The sequence below is a fragment of the Emys orbicularis genome, chromosome 2 (genome assembly GCF_028017835.1).
Source record: "Emys orbicularis isolate rEmyOrb1 chromosome 2, rEmyOrb1.hap1, whole genome shotgun sequence".
NCBI classification, from domain to species: Eukaryota; Metazoa; Chordata; order Testudines; family Emydidae; genus Emys; species Emys orbicularis.
This window is the reverse complement of record NC_088684.1, coordinates 198,577,131-198,594,565: the sequence shown is the minus strand read 5'-3', so window position 1 is coordinate 198,594,565 and position 17,435 is coordinate 198,577,131. Positions and strand designations below refer to the sequence as shown.

At 41.0% G+C, this 17,435-nt stretch overlaps 1 protein-coding gene across 1 annotated transcript in view; it reads right to left on the bottom strand.

Annotated features, from left to right (window-relative positions):
• Positions 1 to 17,435, bottom strand: part of TPK1 (thiamin pyrophosphokinase 1) — a 512,062-nt gene that overhangs the window by 184,758 nt on the left and 309,869 nt on the right. Inside the window, exon 7 of the mRNA XM_065399761.1 lies at positions 11,248 to 11,343. Coding sequence (XP_065255833.1) covers positions 11,248 to 11,343 — 96 coding nt within the window. The remainder of the gene's footprint in view (positions 1 to 11,247; positions 11,344 to 17,435) is intronic.

The window sequence follows — 17,435 nt, the reverse complement described above, 5'->3', positions numbered from 1 at the left end:
GGGAACCCAGAGAGGGACAAAGGATTCCCGCCTTATGCAAAAGATATATAAAGGGGTGGAACAGAACAAAGAGGAGGAGCCATCATGAAGAATCCCCTAGCTACCACCTGAGCTGGAACAAGAGCTGTAGCAGGGGAAAGAATTGTGCCCAGGCCTGGAAGGTGTCCAGTCTGAGGAAAAAACTTACTGAAGCATCTCTGAGGGTGAGATTATCTGTATTCAGTTTGATTAGACATAGATTTGTGCATTTTATTTTATTTTGCTTGGTGACTTACTTTGTTCTGTCTGTTACTATTTGGAACCACTTAAATCCTACTTTCTGTATTTAATAAAATCACTTTTTACTTATTAATTAACTCAGAGTATGTATTAATACCTGGGGGAGCAAACAACTGTGCATATCTCTCTATCAGTGTTATAGAGGGTGAACAATTTATGCTTTTACCCTATATAAGCTTTATACAGGGTAAAACGGATTTATTTGGGTTTAGACCCCATTGGGAGTTGGGCATCTGAGTGTTAAAGACAGGAACACTTCTGTTAGCTGCTTTCAGGTAAACCTGCAGCTTTGGGGCAAGTAATTCAGACCCTGGGTCTTTGCTGGAGCAGACAGGAGTGTCTGGCTCCAGCAGGACAGGATGCTGGGGCCCCGAGCTGGCAAGGAAGACGGGGTAGAAGTAGCTTTGGCACATCGGGTGGCAGCTCCCAAGAGGGTTTCTGTGATCCAACCCGTCATCTATGTTAAGTATTCATTTACTGAGATGTGATCCAAAAGAAACTGAGCACCCATGACCTACATTTAAAAACAATACCACAGTAGTTAAAATACATAAATCATCCAAAGCAGCAGGACTTCTCCTTCTCCTGTCATCTAATCACTAGTCAACAGACCAATATGATTCAAACCCACCACCTGAGACCAAACAGAAATCCTTCCCTCCTTTCCTCAGTGCTGCACCAGGGCTTGCTCAAATCACATTTGCTTTGCAGCATATCCAGGTCAACAGATTCAAGAAATGTCAATCAGAGAAGAGAAGCATTCCAAAGGAAAGGCACTCTTCACTGAGAAGGCTCTGCCAGCAGTTCCCTGCTGTTTATACCGTGTGTGTCTCTCTCTGTGTGTGTCCGTCCAGCTTAAGCACCTCTGCAGATCTTCACTGCAGCAGTAAGGCACAGACTGAGAAATAGTCTCATGTAGGAAGGTCCCAGACCATTCAGGGCTGGAAAGGGCAAAAGCACAGCTTTAAATTCCACCAAGTAGCTCAGAGCCAGAAAGCACAAATCCCAGGGCACCGGTCAAATGAGGATATACACCTTCTCACACCTCCCTTATCCTCAGACAACTCCCCATTCACTTCATGATAGACCACCTTTTAAAGTCCCTTTCTAAAAAATTTTGCTTCAGCCTCACCTACACAGAGTCAGTATTTTGTAAGTTATTTTTGTTCTCTAACCCAGATAAATATTTCCATTCGCTTGAAGAGCACTGTAGCAGAATTTCTTTACAGCTTTGTGGGTAGAGTGCCTCCTGTTTCAAGTTCACATGCTTACATTTAATTTGTGTAGGTAGGGATATTTAGTTGCTTAATGTATGTAGAAGAGAACTGTAATAGGTTCTTTAAGTGACATGGGGGAAAATGCCCATGTCTGACCCTTTAACTGGGCACAGTCAACTTGAAATACAGTCAGGTATTATTTTTTTAAAGATCAGTTTAGTTTCAGAGACCACTCCTTAGCACTGCACCATCCCCACCTCTTTCAATTTTTTTCACATTCCTACTTTTAAAAATATTTTTCTCTTCCTTGCTGCTATATGAAATCTTACAAATGGCAAGAGACACTGACTTCATTATAAACCATTCACAAAATTTTGTCCAATATATCAAGTAAACAAGGTGAAAAAATATAATTTTTTCCTCTGATCTCATTCAATTATAACTAACTGAGGTGTTTTCTGTCAGGCATGTATGTTTCAAGTTGACTGTGTCTCTAACATGAGAGGAAAAGTAAGTAATGGAAAAAGGGTGATTTTCTCCCATTTGCTGAGCCAACCTTCAAACATTGGGGGGTGGCGGGGGGACAAATCACTGGGGTATTACTTCCAATAAAGTCCTTGCGACTCCATAGTTCTGCTTAGGGTCAAATTTTTAAAGGTAATTAGGTACCTAAACATGCAAATAGGTGCCTAGTGGGATTCTAAGCATGTAGCCACCTAGCTCCTGTTGAAATCAATAGGAATTGGCCACCTACATGCTTTTGAAAAGTCCACTTAGGCACCTATCTGCATCTTTAAGTGCATAATTACCTTTTAAAATCTCACTCTTAAGAACCAAGAACTATGGTGAAAAGCAGTACTGAATACAAGCTGTTGAATGAATAAAACGTGAGTAATCTGATATGATTTGGCTTGATATTATTTCTCTTGCAGTAGCACCTAAGAGCACAAGTCATAGATCAGGACTCCATTAGGAGCAAGTTTGGTAAGGATCCATGCTTAGTTTTCCCATAGTGCCATCTTTTATTCTTAGAAAAAAAAAATCTAGACTTAGGAAAAATGCACATTGTAAAGATTTTTTGTTTTAAAAGGGTAACCATTTTTATTTGTATTTCAACATTCCATACCACTATGTAATGACATTCATCTCCAAAAAATTACTTATTTTAGGGGGGGAAAGAGACAAATTTTCATTAGCTAATAAGTGTATAAAACACCAACAGTGAGACTTCTAACCTTGATGCCTAAAGTGAAGTTCACCAAGTCTATATTTAAGCCCTTAAATAAGTGGCCTGATTTTCAAAAGTGCTGAGCACCCAACAGATCACATTAACTTCAGTGGGTTTGGTAAACAGGTCTTCCTTGTGAGGGAGTCTATTCTATTTCTCCTGTGGCAAGGATGGGTTAGGTATTGCAGCCCGAGGCCTCTTTTAGAACTACTGCAGTGTATTCAGAGTCATCTATGAGAACCAGGCCTATCTATTTGTCATCTTAAGTTAAATGTCCGCTGTTTTCTAAAGAGGAGCAGCAGAAGATGGGATTTGAAGTGCTTCTTTATCACGATCCTCTAGGGACAATTGAATCAACATAACTAGTGTTCCAGCTGTGGGTCATAGATGCTACAGACACATGTATAATCTGGGTCTGATTCTCCACTTGCACCAGTATTTCTAGTGAGGTCAATGAAGTCACCACAGTAGTATAAAACCAGTGCAAGAGGTGAATCAGGTTCACGTATAACAGTAGTGGAATGGTTGTCAATCTGAAGCACTAAGGAGCATGCAAGCCTATACCCATGTCCTGTTTGAGTATTTACTCCTGGTGGAAGTGTCTGCCACTCGCCAGAGGGAATCCAGCCACTAAATCCCCAACTGTTTTAATTCTCCAGAGTATGAGCAGAGACCAGACCAGACACTGCCACTGTCTTAGGGCCTCTGGGAGAGCTCTCGAGGTGAAGATCTTCAATCTGGCACCCCTGCCTAAGAACTGTGTCCATATGGCCCCCTTCCTAGTCCCCAGCGCTGCCTCCTCAGACATTTCCTTCTTAAACGCACATCCTCTTCCAAAATCCCACCCAATGGTACAAGCCTTCTGGGTTACCTCTTCGAGGGGGCACATAGTGGGCATAACTTATAAAACGCACAGACACGTTGCACAGTAATTAACACCATTTATCTTTAATCACATGATAAACACACAGATCCTCAGAAAAAAATCCTACACATATATCCCTGCCTCAGTTTCCTCATCACTCCAGAGCAGGGGTTCTCAAACTTCATTGCATCGCGACCCCCTTCTGACAACAAAAATTACTACAGGACCCCAAGAGGAGGATTAAAGCCTGAGACCACCCAAGCTCCACCACGTCAGGTGGAAGGTCCTGTAACCTGAGCCCCGTCACCCATGGCTGAAGCCCTTGGGCAGTGAGGCTCAAGCTTTGGCTTTAGCCCTGTGCCCCAGCAAGTCTAACGTCAGCCCTGGTGACCCCATTAAAACAGGGTCATGACCCACACTTAAAGAAAATAAATTGGGGGAAGTTTCCAGCCAGCCCATTGTCATTCAGATGTTTCTACCCGCATAGGCAGTCCTTGAGTTCTTATGGGTTAGGGTTAGGACACAGCCCTCCCAGTTCAGGGTAGATTCCACATTTACTTAGAGGCAATAATGCAGAAATATTTATAGTAACTTCATTATATCAACCAGAATTCATAAGTTGTAAAGACAGAACTCCCAAATCATCACAGGTCGTCATTTAGTCCCTTCTGGAAAGGGCCAAGTGACACGTAGTGCTAATGCCCTCAACTCTCAGTGATCACAATGAGAAATGAGGGCGTTCTGCACTCCTCAGGATCGGGCACTAGGTTGACAACACTTCAGATTCCATCGTCCAATCAGGAAAGATTTACTAAGGGCTTGTCTACATAAAACCTTGAAATGAATTAACTAAAGCTATGAAGTTAAAGTGCAGAAGTTAAGTTATGTGCTCTAACTTCACAACTTTAGGGTATACCTACACTGCACGCTCCTTTCCGTGGTGTGTAGCGTAGATACAGGCATACTCCCCCTAGCCCAGATATGAACAGCAGCATAGACTGTGAGGCACAGCTTAGGAGAGTAGAGTAAAGACAGGCCTGAAGGGCCTGGGTATGCAGCCAAGTACATATCCTACATGGCTCTCTGCTTACCCAAGTCATGCCTTCTCCAGCTACATGTTCTCTTCAGGAACATAATGTCCCGCTGACTCCCCGCTGCTGGAGCCCTTCCCCACTTCAGGAAAAGACTCCAGCAGCAGGGAAAAGGCTTTGGCAGGGCCAAAAGGCTCAGCCTTGCCCTGTCTCCCTCCTCCCCCCCCACACACCCCTTTCCTCCTTGCCGTGAAAGGCTCCAGCAGCAGGGAGCAGCTGAAGCCTTTTCCCCACTGCCTCCCCCCACCACAGCCTTTCCTTGGCATGTGTAGCTACACACCGCAGCATGGACACAGCCTGATTTTCACTGTGACGTGTAGATACATGTACACTACACGTCACCGTCAGTGGTGTCTAGTGTAGACATAGCCTTGTTAACTTAACTTTCCCGAATGTCCCTGTGTAGACAAGCCCATAAAAGGACTCCTTAATAACTAATGAAGAGACTTCAAATATAAACAGTCCTCAAAAGCACAGGCTCAAGAAGTCAAATCAGCTTTAGTTTATTCATCCATTATTCAGATTTACAGGGAATTTTTATAATCCAGTGATAGGTTTAAAGCGTTATCTTTGTCTGGAAAGTACAGATTGTTCTTTCTTTAACTGTTTAATCTAAAATACCATCTACTTTAAAACTGAGCTCTGAGACTTTTAATATAGCTTTATTATACTCCCTGCTAAAAACAAGGTTATAGCAGATCTTCATTTCCTTATATAGGCCAACAATATAAAAATGAATTTTATTGAAACTCCTATTGCCTTTCAAAAGGTTTAATGTTAATGCTTTTAAATTAATAAAACCACCAATGTCACTGTGGAAAAGTTAAAGAAAAATACATTTTTTAAGGTCACTGGTAATATATTAGCATTTTCATTTAAAAATCACATTTTTCAAAGCATCTCAACAGCTTCAGAACCTAGCTCTTTTAAATGTACAGTATAAGTCCGAATCTGAACTTTTTCTTTTTATCATTCTATAGAAAGTGTTTGCATTAGTTCAGTCCCTTTTCTATTCAAGAGAAACTATCACACACACACATTAGTAAAGTCCCGGGTTTATTCTGCAGTGTGAACTAATGTTGATACTGCTGGGAGACTTACCACCTTGGGAAGTGACTTGTCAAGTCTCAGACAGGATGTTAAGCTGGGTCTAGGTTATACATTACACACATGGAAAACCTAGAAGGAAAACCCAGGGTGTTGTGTGAAGTGGTACTGGTGATTCAACAGGTGAGGACTCATCTCTTTGAGTCAGTACTGAATCTATGGTCCACTGTGGTAATACAGGTATGGAATGACAGGAGGTGCCAGAGTTTGACTAAATATAAACCCAGGCTAGATCAGTCATGGTCATTGAAGACGACATGAAATTTTTGCCAGAGCAGATGTGTTAGCCCCAGCACTTGAGTCAATTCAAACTTGGAAAGTTATACTTTACCTATTTAAAATTAAGCAGGTAATTTCAACTGAAGAAGTTATTCCTCATTTTCCCTCCTGGAAACTGATTTGTAAAAAGGAGGGCACCCAAAATAACAAGGGGTGTGGGTGGTGGTGAAGCTTGCCAGCAGCAGGGTCTGATGGGATAGGAAGGGAAACAAGCTGGCAAGTACCAAAGATGGGGAGAAAGACAAGCTGGAAGAGCAAGAGCTATGTGAGGTTTGACTGCACAACTTTTTCCTGATCCTGAAATTCCTGGCTGCCTCTCAGAATCCCAAGTGGAAGGGAGAGATGGGGCAGAGTGTAACTTAGTTAGCTTTTGTGGTGTGGGGCTTTAAACCCTCTATTGATGCTGACTTTTTGATTGATCTTATAAACCCATCGCTATAGGAGGAAAGAAAATGCAAGCAACATTTTCTCTAATCAAGACATTCTAGATCAGGGGTCGGCAACCTTTCAGAAGTGGTGTGCCGAGTCTTCATTTATTCACTCTAATTTAAGGTTTTGCGTGCCAGTAATACATTTTAATGTTTTTAGAAGGTCTCTTTCTATAATATATAACTAAACTATTGTTGTATGTAAAGTAAATAAGGTTTTTAAAACGTTTAAGAAGCTTCATTTAAAATTAAATTAAAATGTAGAGCCCCCCGGACTGGTGGCCAGGACCCGGGCAGTGTGAGTGCCACTGAAAATCAGCTAGCGTGCCGCCTTCGGCATGCATGCCATAGGTTGCCTACCCCTGTTCTAGATGAAGTTAAGTTGTATGAAGAAAGGTTATTCTCCCTTCACATACATTGTTGGTAACTTTATAGGCTTCAGTGGAGTTACTGATTATTGTCACTATCAAGTGGTGTGGCTTAATGGAGACAGTACTAAACTGGGACTTGGGAGACCTGGGTTCTACTTCTGGCTCTGCCACTAGCCTGCTGGGTGACCTTGGGCAAGTCACTTCCCCTCTGTGTGTCAGTTTCCCCATTTGGGAACTAGGGATAATGATACCGACCTCCTTAGTAAATCACTTTGAGATATATAGTGCTTTGCATCAGTAGAAAAGCTAGGTATTATTATTGTTATAATAAGTGTGTTCAACACCTAAGTTTAAAGGATTCCTTGTAGTAATATGCACTACATGAGGGGGAGGGGGAACGTGCTGTTTATCTAAGAAAGCCAGGTTTCATTAAACAGTAGACACAGTAATATATTACTCCAGAGAAGAATAATCCTAAATAAATTTATTGCAGATATTAAAATGAAATGAAATTGTCCAAATGCTGATATGAAGAAGGACTTCATGATTAAAGTGGTAAAACAGGATGTGCATACTGAAACATCAAGTGACTTAAACCGTATAAAAAGGGCACATGCCAGAAGGGACAGAGAGCTTTCCTGACATGGAACTGTATCCCATGGACCTTAAGAGAGCCATAAACTAGAAGAAAGATATAAAACAGAGAAACATCTGACAACCTTGGAAACAAAGTCTAGTGTCAAATTCTGTGTTGCTTTACTTCATCCCTCTCTCTTATCCATTCAACCCCCATTAAAGTAAATAGGGTGTACAAGGAGAAAACAAGTCAGAATCTGGCTTTTAGAATTTAAGAAGTGTAGTCTTGCTTGTATCCTTCTGCAATGTACTACAATGTCTAATTATCCACACATATAATTTGATGATTCAAAAATTACAGAATTATATTGTTATTTTATTGCACATTATTTGGTTATGGATACACAATGTGATATCAAATGAGGGCATGTAAAGCAAAAGCAAGCACTCCAGAGATGTTAGATGCCATATTGAATCTGTACATGAGCATTTTTTTTTTTTTGGACTGTCTAAGGAACAGTAATCACATATGATTAACAAACGATGCTATGAATTATTTTTGTTAGCGAAAAATTCCCCTTAGAGGCCTGCATGATAGATCTTGACTGACATTTAACTTTCCCTACAGACATAAAAGAAGCAATTTCCATGGGGAGTATAAGCAACTCTCACGCCAGTCCAGGAAAAACTCTGCTCAGATATCCAGGCTTCTAAATGTTGTATTTTGTTCTAAGACAGAATATGTTACAGTTGATTGTGAGCATGCAATACATATTGAGTGCATCTAGTTTCCTAACTTTTTATCATTGCTTACCTGAAGAGCAAATAAGGAACACAGTGTAAGCTCAAAATATTTTGAACAAGTATGGATGATATAAAACAAAAAGTAAATTCAACACTAGTGCAAGGGAAAAGATGTTGGGGCCCTCTTTATACTTCTAGTTGACTAGTGTGATTGCCTCAACCCCAGCTGGCTTGAGGGTAAAAATGAACTTGCACACATGAGTTTAAGTTCTGGCACCAGGAAAACATCTTTTACTCAGTAACCATTCACATAAGGAAAAGGATTCTGAAGCCAAAATCCAAAAAGTACAATGAAAGGTCTTCCTACATTCCAAAAAGGAGTACAGTACAATACCTTTTTGTTCTCCTCAAAGTTTCAGACACCAGGAGCTCCTTTCACCCTCTGCTGCTTTTATTTTTTGGGGAACCAAGTGATTGTGTGACTCATCACTATTCCCTTCTAGAGATCAAGCTGGCCACCATGATAAGCCTTTTGCCACAGAATCAGATGGTTGCTACCTTATCCAATGTCAGCATTGCTTGAATCTGGCTGTACTCAACAGTGTTTTAATCCTCTGGTTTTGGGGTCCATTCGACTCATCCCTTGATACTTGTAAGCAAAATTTTCCAATTTGGGTGTTGAAGGTTAAACACAAAATCTATTAAAGGGGCCAGATTTTCAGAGGTGCTGAGTACATGCATCTCCAATTGAAGTCACAAGAGCTGCAAGCACTTATCTCTAAATCAGGATCAGGGTTTCTCAGGCGAGACCCCTAAAAATTGAGGCACCCAAAATTAGTGTCCATGCTACTCCTGACAAATGACACTTAATTCTTGTAAGCAGAAGGAAATGTCAACAAAAACTAAAACTTTAGATTTGTGATGCAGTCTGGGATTTCATTTGTGTCATTTATGTATATCGAAGCAGTGATTGTTTCTGCCATAAGGTGGGTGCTAGAAAGAGAAAGGTCAACAATAGAAAAATAAATGTATGTATTCCATCAAATTGCACGGCTCACAACTGATGGCAGCTTAGGTATTTTATGCAATAGACGCCTCGAACACGAAGTAGCCAGCATTTAATAAACACAGTAGCTATGTTTGGAGAAATCATGCCCTTTTCAGTTGATTGTATCCTCAGAAAAGCAAAAGGTTAGTAACAAATTCAAAGTCAACACCTCAGCTGTCATTACATATAGCAGCATAACAATATAGTTGAATTGAAAAGTTAGGTATTGTGCGATAGCAAGCATTCTGAACAATTAAGGCAATTACACTTAGGTTTGTGCTTCACAAAATATCAAGTATTTGAAGTGTGATATCCTTTATCAGTCTTAACAATACAATACATTACACTAGTCAATGAAAGGGGGATCAAAGCAGTCAAAGATTTAAGGAAGAGGTTACTTGTTTCTGAAATGCCTTTGTAGACGTCACACTCCTACTGCACCAATTTTAACTGTGTGGTGGTTATTCAGTTTTAAACCTCTCATGACATCCCTTTAAAACCCATCTGTCCACAGTAAATTGGACTGATAAGAGCATAGGGTGCAGAACTCAATTAAGTTTAGGTTTACCGTAGTCCCTCCTCATTCTGGGTCCATTTCTGCCACCCTCATTCATAATGAGCAGCACTTGACTGGCTCAGTGGTCAAAGCAGATTCCGAAGCTCACCAGTTCTGATGTCTGTTCTCACAGATCTTGGTGTTACAGGGTGAGGCAGCCTTACACTATCTTGTGCATAGGAGATGAGGTAGGGTACAAAGGAGTAAACATATTTGAAAGGGTTTCCTGACTCATAACTAGCCAGACAACAGCATCTGCAGTATGTGGAGGGGAATCACCCACCTCAGTTTTTATCAGGATGGAGAATCTGTATTGATGGGAAAAGCACATAAAAAGGTGCATGGTGGGAGATCCTTCACCAGAATCTTTAGAAATGCCTCAGGGAATTGCTTCCCTATTAGAAGGTGAAGACATTTCAAAAGGGATTTTAAGCAAAATAGATGCATTATGTATTTGCACAGAGAACAAGGGAGCAGGGTGGGGGTAACATTAACACTCCCTTCTTCCCTGCTTCCACAGTAAGAGAAAGGGAGCTGGTGGAGGCTGGAATCTTTACCCCCCCCCCTCCCTCCCCCACCACCACTGAAGTGGAAAGAGTGAGTGAAAGGCTACAGTTTCCTTCACCTCTCATCTCTGGGGAAGGCAACAGGAATTGGTATTTCCTTTTTCTCCTTTCAGGATTTGCCTTTCGCCCAGTAGGTTATCCGTGGAAGGGAGAGATCTTTCTTCAGAGGAGGACTAAAAGGGGATTCCCTCTTCTTTCCCTGTCAGGTGCTGTTGCTGTTCTACTGGAAGAAAAAGATGGGATCCCTAGGAACTCCTCCTCATCAGCTCCCCCAAGCCAGAGAAGGGGGAGCTAAATTCCATGTCTCACTCTTGGCTTAACCTTTGCTTACTCTGAAAATAGTCCCTTTGATTTCAAAGGGAGTAAGCCGTTGGTCAACCTGAGGTTCTTTGTTTTCTTAACTCCTTTTCGCAGGGCAGCATCAATGTCCAGAGTGCCAAGATTTTAAGAGTTATTTACATACCCAAGTGGGACTCTTGCTTTGAACACCAGCGCCAGCAACCACCCACAAATCACTTTTCAACATGTTAGGCAGTTCATTAAACACAAATCAATACAAGCTGTCTTAAGAAAGCTGTTTGTTTGTCCGTCTGTCTAGGGTAATTTCACCTAGCAAAAACAAATATTTACTCTCCGTGCAGATTGTCAGGGCTACAGTAAATAACCATTTCATTTCAGTGCAAGCTTAACGCAGCAGCCTAGGCTCTCTCGGGAGGAAGAGTTATAACTAGGGTGACCAGACAGCAAGTATGAAAAATCGGGACAGAGTGTGGGGGGAATAGGTGCCCATATAAGAAAAAGCCCTGAATATCGGGACTGTTCCTATAAAATCGGGACATCTGGTCACCCTAGTTATAACACTACCACAGATTGAAAGATTAGTTGGCTTTACCTGGAGACCTTTTTCTTCTATCTTTTTCTGAAGTATCTGAAGGCACTTGGTGAAGTCAGTGAAGTCTTGATCCGGTGTCTCTATCAACTCACATCCCTAGCAATAAAAATAGGAAATGAGAGAACACAAAAGGTCAATTATTTCTCAGTTTCAAGAACAAGAAAAAATGGTTTCTCTAGTCGTTTGCTGGTCTTATGATGTACATCATGACTATGTAGATTGGATTATATATTGGTGTATGTTGTTCTTAATTAAATGAACTGTGGCCCATTTGCCCACAAGTCTGTGCATAGAGATGCAGAATCAGAATACAAACTAGAAGGTGGAGAGATGCTGAGGACCTAAGCCCCACACCTAACTAGATACACAAGTTACCCTACTAAATTCAGAGAGAACATTTGAGAGTCTGGATACCCACGTCCTTAAGTGGTTTGTTGGATCGGTGCCTTCCCAAGCAATGAAAGTTGCAAGTACTCAGCACCTTGTAAGATCAGACTCTTTTCCAGTAGTTGCCCCGGTGCTGCAATTGTTACATTTCTACTATATGCTGAAACTCGTGTATAAACGTAAGGCCACAAAAACATCAGCTTGCTGGAACCAGCAACGTTGTGTAAGTTAATTTGCAAGGATTTAAAAATCAAGCCTCCTTATACTACAGTAAATAATAAATAATAGAGAGAACACGTTAAAAATGGAACAGAGCAGTTCAGATTTCTTAATTCAGAGCTAAAATAATTCCTAAGTCTCTGCCAAAGAGCTGAGTAAGGAAAAAGTAATGTCTACCGTATAAAGTCACCATTCAAAGAGGTTTCAAGGATACAAAACACCCGTATGGCATCATAAATTATAATAAGAACCACACTTGCTAGATTTAGAGGTTCCCTTACCTACCACTTCAAGGTCTCCTTAAAAGCTTCCTGGCTCTATGTCTGTCTGATTCATTTTATATTTCTGCCCTACACCGTAGTGACCGATAAGAACATTAGGTTCTCACCGCTCAAAACATATTATAAGAGTCTAAAAAAATATTGCATACAATGTTGGTAAGGCAAATAAAACAAATCTTGTCAAGTTTCTCCCCCATCTCCATATTTAAAATATAGGGCCAGAAACTCAAAACAGAGGCAGAATTCACTAGTGCAGCATGCAAGTAGCGCTTAGTTCAGTGGTCCCCAACCTTTTTGTGGCCAATAGCACATTCATGTTTTCAGAAGTGTGTGGCGGGCGCCAACAATATTTCAAGGCTTATTTTGTATTTGTACATTAAATAATACGAAAAACATCGTATTTAATATTACATAATATATGAATCCATAAGATAAAAAAGGTAATTTTACATGTAAAAGGTATTAATTAAATTATTCGGCAATTACTTTCACCTTACCATATGAATTTGATCTTTTTTATCTACCTATAAGAAAAATTAAGGAGTTTTTACAAAATAAATATCAAACAGTTTTCATCTTATTTATTTTAAAAAAGTAAAACATTGTTGAACTGCTGGTCCAAATATATTTATTATTCTAACTTTAACATAGATAGCCAGTTATGGTTAATTAAAAATATTCTTTGTATTGTTACTTGTATCTGGATTTCAATAAACAAACAAACAAACAAACATGAAAAAAAGTTAAACACAAGTTAATCATACGCGCTCATCAGCACTTAACGGAAAATAGGTATCATTCATTCATGTGGTTTTTCTAATAAAGTCAGTGTGATTTTTGGCACTGCATTTCTTCAGCCAATTTTTCGTAGTTGGGAGAGTAGGATGATATTCCCGTTCGTAAGCAATCATCAAGATGGGCATCTGTAAGCCGAGATCTGTATTTTGATTTTATGATGTTCATTGTTGAAAACAGAACTTCGGATAGATAAGTGGAACTAAAATAAGATTTTATTTTGTATGCTACATTTTTTAAGGCAGGAAACTTTTTTCGGTCAACCAGATTCCAAAAGTTTTCATCTGTTGCGCAGGATTTTAGAACAATATCATTTTGAAGGTCCAAAATCTCCAGTTCCACATCTTCTATTCTTACTTGAATGAGACTCTCAATCGATGAAGCCATTTCTATTACCTCTATTTGGCAAGTAAAAGGATTCACAAGAAAGGCAACTACAGGCTCAATGATGGTGAACTGTTGAAATCTCTTTTAAAATTGTTCCAGAAGTGTTTGAATGTGGATAACAAATGGTGATGGGTTAAAATCACTGTCACATACCATTTTCTTCATACTTGGGAAATGTACGAGAGACTTTGTCTTCATATGTGACATCCACAAGATCAGTTTTGTTTTGAATGATTTTACAGAACCTATCGTTTGAGCCACATGTTTGTCTTTTCCCTGGAGCTCAAGATTTAAAATGTTCAATTTGTCAGTGATGTCGGCAAGAAAAGCCAAGTCCATTAACCAGCTGGAGTCTTCTAGTTGCTCAAAGTTCTGATTTGTGGACTTCAGAAATTCTTTGATCTCTTCAATTAGGCTTAAAAAATGTGCAAGAACTTTACCTTTGCTCAGCCATCATACTTCTGTGTGCAAGATAAGATCAGATTGTTTATCATCAACATCTTCCAACAGGGCCTTAAAAAGTCAGTGTTGCAAAGGTTTTGCTCAAATAGAGTTAATTATTTTAATAACGACATTCATGACGTGTTGAAAAGAAAGAACTTTGCCGCACAAAGCTTCTTGGTGGATAATGCAATGATGAGACAAAGTTCGGAAAGGATTCATTCTTCTTGAAGAGTGCAATGAATCCATTGGTGCTGCCCATCATTGCTGGTGCCCCATCAGTGGTGATCGCAGACAGCTTGTGTAGTGGCATACTAATTGATGTTGCATATGATTTGAATAAATTATAGATGTCCTCACCCTTTGTTCGCCCTTTCACCCTTTCATAGGCAATACTTGTAGTAACTTTTCTTTTACGGTGAGGTCACTAAATACCATCCTCACCATAACTGCCAACTGCGCTGTATCCGAGATATCTGTCGACTCATCGAACTGCAGTGAAAACCAGTCATATATTTCCAAGTCATCCTTTAGCTGAGTTTGCATGTCGCTTGAAATGCATGTATCCTCCTCGTAACTGTGTTGTCTGATAACTTCAAGTCTTGTATTGCCGACAAAATCTCACGCTTGTTAGGAAATCCTTGAAACAGGCAATCAGCACCAGTCAAAAATGCTTCCTTCAACAATTCACCATCTTGAAAGGGTTTTTTCTTCTTTGCGAGCAATTTTAAAGGAAGCAATGGTAGCACTTTTAGACTTTACCACCTGTCTAGTGAACACAGATTGCTGGGCAGATAGAAGAAAATTAATCAACTCAAATCAAACCTCTCTCAACTCAGGTTTAAGTGGATGGCTAATGCCAAAAGAGCCGTGATTAGTTTGGAAATGGTGTTCGACATTATGTTTTTTTGGCATTGCAACAGTACTACCGCACAATAAGCAAACACATTTCCCTTTATTTTCAATAAAACAATAGGAGTCTTCCCACTCTGCGTTGAAATAATACGTACATTGTCTTTTATTTGAACCACTCATTTTGGGGCAAAATGTTAAAAAAAATAATAAATCGCAAAGCACAAGAAAACAACAGTATCAGTGCAGCAGAAGAATACTCACATATAGGGCCGGCTCCAGGCACCAGCGGAGCAAGCACATGCCTGGGGCGGCACATGCTACAGGGCGGCATTCTGTCCATTCTTGGGGCGGCAGAGTCTGAGGCCTGGTCTACACTACCCGCCTGAATCGGCGGGTAGAAATCGACCTCTCGGGGATCGATTTATCGCGTCCCGTCAGGACGCGACAATCGATCCCCGAATCGACGCTCTTACTCCACCAGCGAAGGTGGGAGTAAGAGCCGTCGACGGGAAGCCGCGGAGGTCGATTTTGCCGCCGTCCTCACAGCGGGGTAAGTCGGCTGCGATACGTCGAATTCAGCTACGCTATTCGCGTAGCTGAATTTGCGTATCGTAAATCGACCCCCCCCTGTAGTGTAGATGTAGCCTGAGCGGGTTTTTTTGTTTCTGCTTCGGCAGTTCGGGCATGGGTTATTTTGGGTTTTTTTTGGCCCTTTGGCAGTTTGGATGGCGGCAGCCCGAGCTGCCCTTTTTTGGGGGGGGGGGGCAGTTCTAGCCCGACGATCTAGCCAGCTTTCTATCCACCTTACAATCCATTCATCCAGCCCATACTTCTTTAACTTGGCAGCAAGAATACTGTGGGAGACCGTATCAAAAGCTTTGCTAAAGTCAAGGAATAACGCATCCACTGCTTTCCCCTCATCCACAGAGCCAGTTATCTCATCATAGAAGGCAATTAGGTTAGTCAGGCATGACTTGCCCTTGGTGAATCCATGCTGACTGTTCCTGATCACTTTCCTCTCCTCTAAGTGTTTCATAATTGATTCCTTGAGGACCTGCTCCATGATCCAATGGTATCCAATGGTTTCTCACATAATCAACAACTTTCCTGAGGCTGATACAGCATCTATTCCTCAAAGCATTTGATCCTTGGACTTTCCTCTCTCTAAAATGACCTGAACAAATGGTAGCTTTTTTTTTTTTTTAAACTTCTGGGACTTGTCTGCTTTCTTTCTTGTCTGCACTCCGAAGCCTTCTCCTCTCGAAAAAAACTCACCTCAGGGCTTGAATAGTGTCATCTCAGCTCACCACCAGACACCCAAAGCAATTAGTGCCTCCACAGTCGCTTCAAAGCATCCATGCTTATTACAACAGGTATCCAACCTGTTCAAAATACTCTACAGACAGCTTTTACACCCAAACTCTTGGACAACAGAAAGAAACTGTCCACAGAGCGTTTAGAAGAGGATGGGCACTCTTTAAGGGGAAGTCCCCTGACCTCAATGAAGTCATTAGGATCCAGCCCAGATCTGGTGAGATCCACCTTTGAATGCCTTCCTCTCATTTTGTGCAACTTCATGTTGTACGGTCATTAAAAAGCCTCAGAGAAGTTGTGAAGATTTGTCATATTACCCCAAACCAGAAAGGATTTTCATCCTTACCAGAAAGATGACAGAAACCAAACCCAGGGAGGTTAGTGTGTGGTACGGTTTCTCAGTGGAATGTTGCTAATACTGTGAGGCCCCTTTTTGAAGATATTGAACTGGCACTGAGTTGGACAATAACATTGCTAAATGTGATTCCTTAACTGAAGCCCACTTGAGAAAAAGAGTCTGCTCACTCACTAATAGTGGGGCAGGCTCATTGTTTTATGTCTCCAGTGACAGGAGAAACTAGGTTGTGAACGACTGCATGAAAAGACAAGAACCCTCCTCAAACTGTTAAGAGTTCCCTAACCTGGAAATCCCAGACTCCAATGCAAGGCTCGAATCGTGCTGGAACATTCTGGAACACCATCCTAGCACTTCTTTGGGAACTAGACCACCATTCTGGCACTTTCAGTACTATCACTTATGGGGTACAGAAGTGCCGGAACACACTTCCAGTACCTTTTTTCCATCTTGAGCATAGCCCCCATAGCCAGTCTTATAACAACAAGAAAGTGAAGATGACTAAATCAATGGCAGGAATGGTTACTCCCAAGCCTGGGGTGAAAGGACAGGAGAGTTTAGGACAGCTCCTAAATTCACAACAGAGAAGGAGGGTCTTATCTTTTGACAGGATCATTCCTTGGCTCCAGAGTGCTGGCAGAAGTAAGCAGTTTATAGGTCAATTAAAAACCCCCTCAACACTGAAGTATCCCTTTCTGCAATCACCAGCAGAGAGTCGTATCTCCTCCCTGCAGAGTTAATTTCTGGCAATTGCAGGCAGACTATAACTCTGCATTAAAATCTAGGAAGGCTGAACTACTTTACACTCTATTTTTCAACTGAGGGTCTATGGCAGCTTTTACCATTTACCATTTTCTGTTAAGAAAGCCATCTTGTAGGATGCTCTTGGAAAATAAAAAAAAAATATTGAAAAGCAGCCACAAGGCAGTTCTCAGAAGACTCAACTGCAAGCTGCTGGATGTAAGCTGCTGTAGTGAAATATCACAGTTCTTGGAGAAACCAGAGGTATGCCACACTTCAAGTGCAAACACCAAAAATATTCTGAACAGTCTCACTAGAACCTTCAGAGCATATTGACTGTAAAAGACCTGGAAGAAAGATTCCAGGAGTCCTGTTCTCTACATTCAAACTGGCATTTGAAGTGCTTAATTTAG